The following is a 3,236-nucleotide window of genomic DNA, read 5'->3' on the forward strand; positions in this document are numbered from 1 at the left end:
AGTAGTTCATCCACTTTCAAATAGTGAGCTGTCTGGCATGGAGTTACAAAGTCTATCTTCTCGAACAGAGTTTTAGATGCGACACCACTTGCCGCCTCCAGGATTTCGAGAACTGCCACCCTGAGAGTATCCAAGTTATTCCTGGATTCAGAAGCAATGCTCACGGTCGATAAGGCGCGGTATATTCCATTGACAGTGATACCCTGAACGGAAAAAGAACCAGCGCCCTGCTTCTTTGAACAGTCATCAGAATAAGTCACAACTATCTGTTCATCAAAGTTCATGATATCCTGGACAATTTCATCCAGCGCCATGACTTCAGTACTCTTGCCTGCATCCATGACACTCTTGGATTCTGTAAGGGTGTCCATATCAATAATTTGTGACTCATCTTGTGCTTACCAGTTTCGCCCAAACATCTTGTTGACGACTATGGTCACAGCTGATTCTGCTTGCTACTCAGACATGTGGTAGCAGCTCTTCAGTTTGTCAACAGTCTTGTAGAATTCTGGTCGGACTTTTCGTATACTTTCACGTATGTGCTGCTATCGGCGTGGCAATTCATCATGAGGCTGAGTGACTGTGTCTATCGCCGCCCGGCACTTCTTAACGATTGGACCCTCACCTTCTTCAGCAGAAATATGACTTTCACCATCAGAGTAGATGTTGTGTGTGTCCATATCAGCATCTTCAGGCTGTTTGCTGTCCTCAAAGGATGTAACTGACACAGATATTTCTTTCTCCTTTTCACACTCAGCTCTCATTCTCTCAAGGTTCTGCATATCTCTGCTCCGACGCTCGATCATTTTCGTCTATTTCCTGTCCACGAAGTCTTCACAGTACATTTTCTTCTTGGTTCTTCGATCCTCAAGGAAGGCCCATTCCATTCCATGCCTTTTCACCCCATGTTTCAGTTCCATCTTCTTGTGCATTTCAGAGTCCTGAAAACACCCCCATCAACTGTTTCATCCTTTCATTAAAGCCTGCTGCTCTCGCTTGAAAACTGTCATTTTGTCGCTGTTTCCGTGTACGGATCAGTGACAAATTGACCGTACAGCTTCAGGATGCGTTTCTTTATGTGCCTAGTGTGGATGTTGTACAGTTTGCAGAATAGCAAGTGTTCCTGAACCAGCTCTGCCAGCAGCTGAGCTGTTGCATCCTTGGAGCGCTGGGCTTGGCCTGCCCGCTTTGGCCGCAGCAAGTAGAGCATAATCTGTATGACATCTTTGCCAGTTGGGAGCATCCCATGCAGTAATTCTAATCTCTCTATATAGTCCACACCACACAGAGTCTTCCCGGAATGAGATGTTGTGTCTACGCTAGCCATATCGATTCAACCAGCAAAAAGAAAAATAGTATTATGCTCATGTAAACAATTATATACACTCTGTTCTACTCATCAATTCACCTGAAAGCACAAAAAATAATAGATTATCATTCAAAATCACACAAATGTCATATATTTTGTTGATTTTGAAGGTGACAACTTTCAAACAATATGTACAGAGGGGTTATGATGATCCCATGGACAAAATATCATCAACATATCTTTTCCACACAACTTGGTGGGGAAGAATCCTAGGTAGTAGTTTAATCTTAAAGGATTCCATGTACAAGTTACTAAGTACTGGGGACAGAGGGTTTCCCATAGCCATACCAAAATTTTGTACATAGAATTCACCATTAAAATAAAATTTACAATTTACAATACACAACTTAATAAGTTCAATTATGGTTTTAGCTGGAAGTGGTAAGTCATGTTTTGATAATAATTCTTCTTCAAAACATAACAATAAGTCATATACGGGAACACGAGTGTAGAGCGAAGTCGTATCAAAACTAACTAGTTTCAAAGCATAACCAAGTTCTAGATCATTCAATATATTAATGAGATCAACATCATTTGTGACATGGGAAGAAGATATTGTACCCACTAAAGGACTCAAATTTATAACAAGCCAATTGGATAAATTGTAAGTGACGGATCCTGTCGAATTGATGACGGGTTTAACTGGATAACCAGATTTATGGGTTTGATCAATATCAGATTTTTTTTTTTTCCAGATCCCACTTTTTTTCTTTTCACCAATGTTATATTGTCCTTATATATATATATATATATATATATATATATATATATATATATATATATATGTGTATATATATATATATATATATATATATGTGTGTATATATATATATATGAATATATATTTACTTTTTCCAAATTCCATTCCAAATTCTAACTAAATTCCAAACCCTGTTCACACCTCTCTGTAATGAGTCACAGTCCGTTTCAGTACTCACTTCCTTTAACAATTCATCTGCAAAGAAGTTCATGTGACATTCCACACCCTCGTCCATGTCATTCACATAAATGGCAAACATTATTGAAGCCAACACTTATCCTTGTGGAACTCCACTAATTACTTCTTCCCAAGTAAAAGTCTTATCTCTGAGCACTACCCTCATTTTTCTTCCATGCAAAAAGTCCTCTATCCATTTCAATTGTTTACCTTAGATTCCTCCTATGCTTTCCCATTTTTTTTTTTTTTTTTTGAGGGACTTTATCAAAAAAACTGTTTGTAGATCAAGGAAAGCGCAATCGGCCCATCCGTCCCTTTTATGTATTATATCTAGTAGTCTTGAGTAAAAACAGATCAAATTAGTGGTACATCATCTTCCCTGTCTAAATCCGAATTGTCCCGGATTCAGTATATTTTTATCCTCCAGATGTTTTACCCATCTACTTTTCACAGATTTTAGCTACTGTGCTTGGAAAGGAAACTGGTCTGTAATTTGTTGGGTCTGCCTTATTTTATCCTTTATAAATTGGTTCGACATCAGCATTTTTCTAGTCGTCTGGCATTTCATCTTCTTTTAGCAAGCAACTTATTATATTGTATTTATTTTGTCTGCTCGTTCTTCTTTACGTTCTTTTAATATCCAGTTTGTTATTCCATCCGGGCCGTACGGTTTCCTGACATCAAGGTTTGTTATTTGATCCATTATTTCTTTCCGTGTTACTATTACTTCCTTCATATGTATGTGTGTGTGTGTGGGGGGGAGGTAGTTCACTTTTCTCCCTTCATTCCAATGTTGTATATTTTCTCTACTTGAAGTGTTTGCATATGACTTCAGCCATTTCGGTATCTTCTGTGTATTCTGTATTCTCTTGTCGTAGTTTCACTATTTTCTGTTTGTTTTTCAGTTTTCCATTTACATATCTATAGAAT

At 38.0% G+C, this 3,236-nt stretch overlaps 1 protein-coding gene across 1 annotated transcript; it reads right to left on the reverse strand.

Annotated features, from left to right (window-relative positions):
• Nucleotides 1-1,006: 1,006 nt before the first annotated feature.
• LOC143035612 (uncharacterized) lies at nucleotides 1,007-1,327 on the reverse strand. The gene has a single exon (XM_076202480.1). It carries the CDS (start codon nucleotides 1,325-1,327, stop codon nucleotides 1,007-1,009), a length of 321 nt encoding a protein of 106 aa, XP_076058595.1.
• Nucleotides 1,328-3,236: the final 1,909 nt, after the last annotated feature.

Source organism: Oratosquilla oratoria, chromosome 2, assembly GCF_046742065.1.
Source record: "Oratosquilla oratoria isolate Oo_2021 chromosome 2, ASM4674206v1, whole genome shotgun sequence".
NCBI classification, from domain to species: Eukaryota; Metazoa; Arthropoda; class Malacostraca; order Stomatopoda; family Squillidae; genus Oratosquilla; species Oratosquilla oratoria.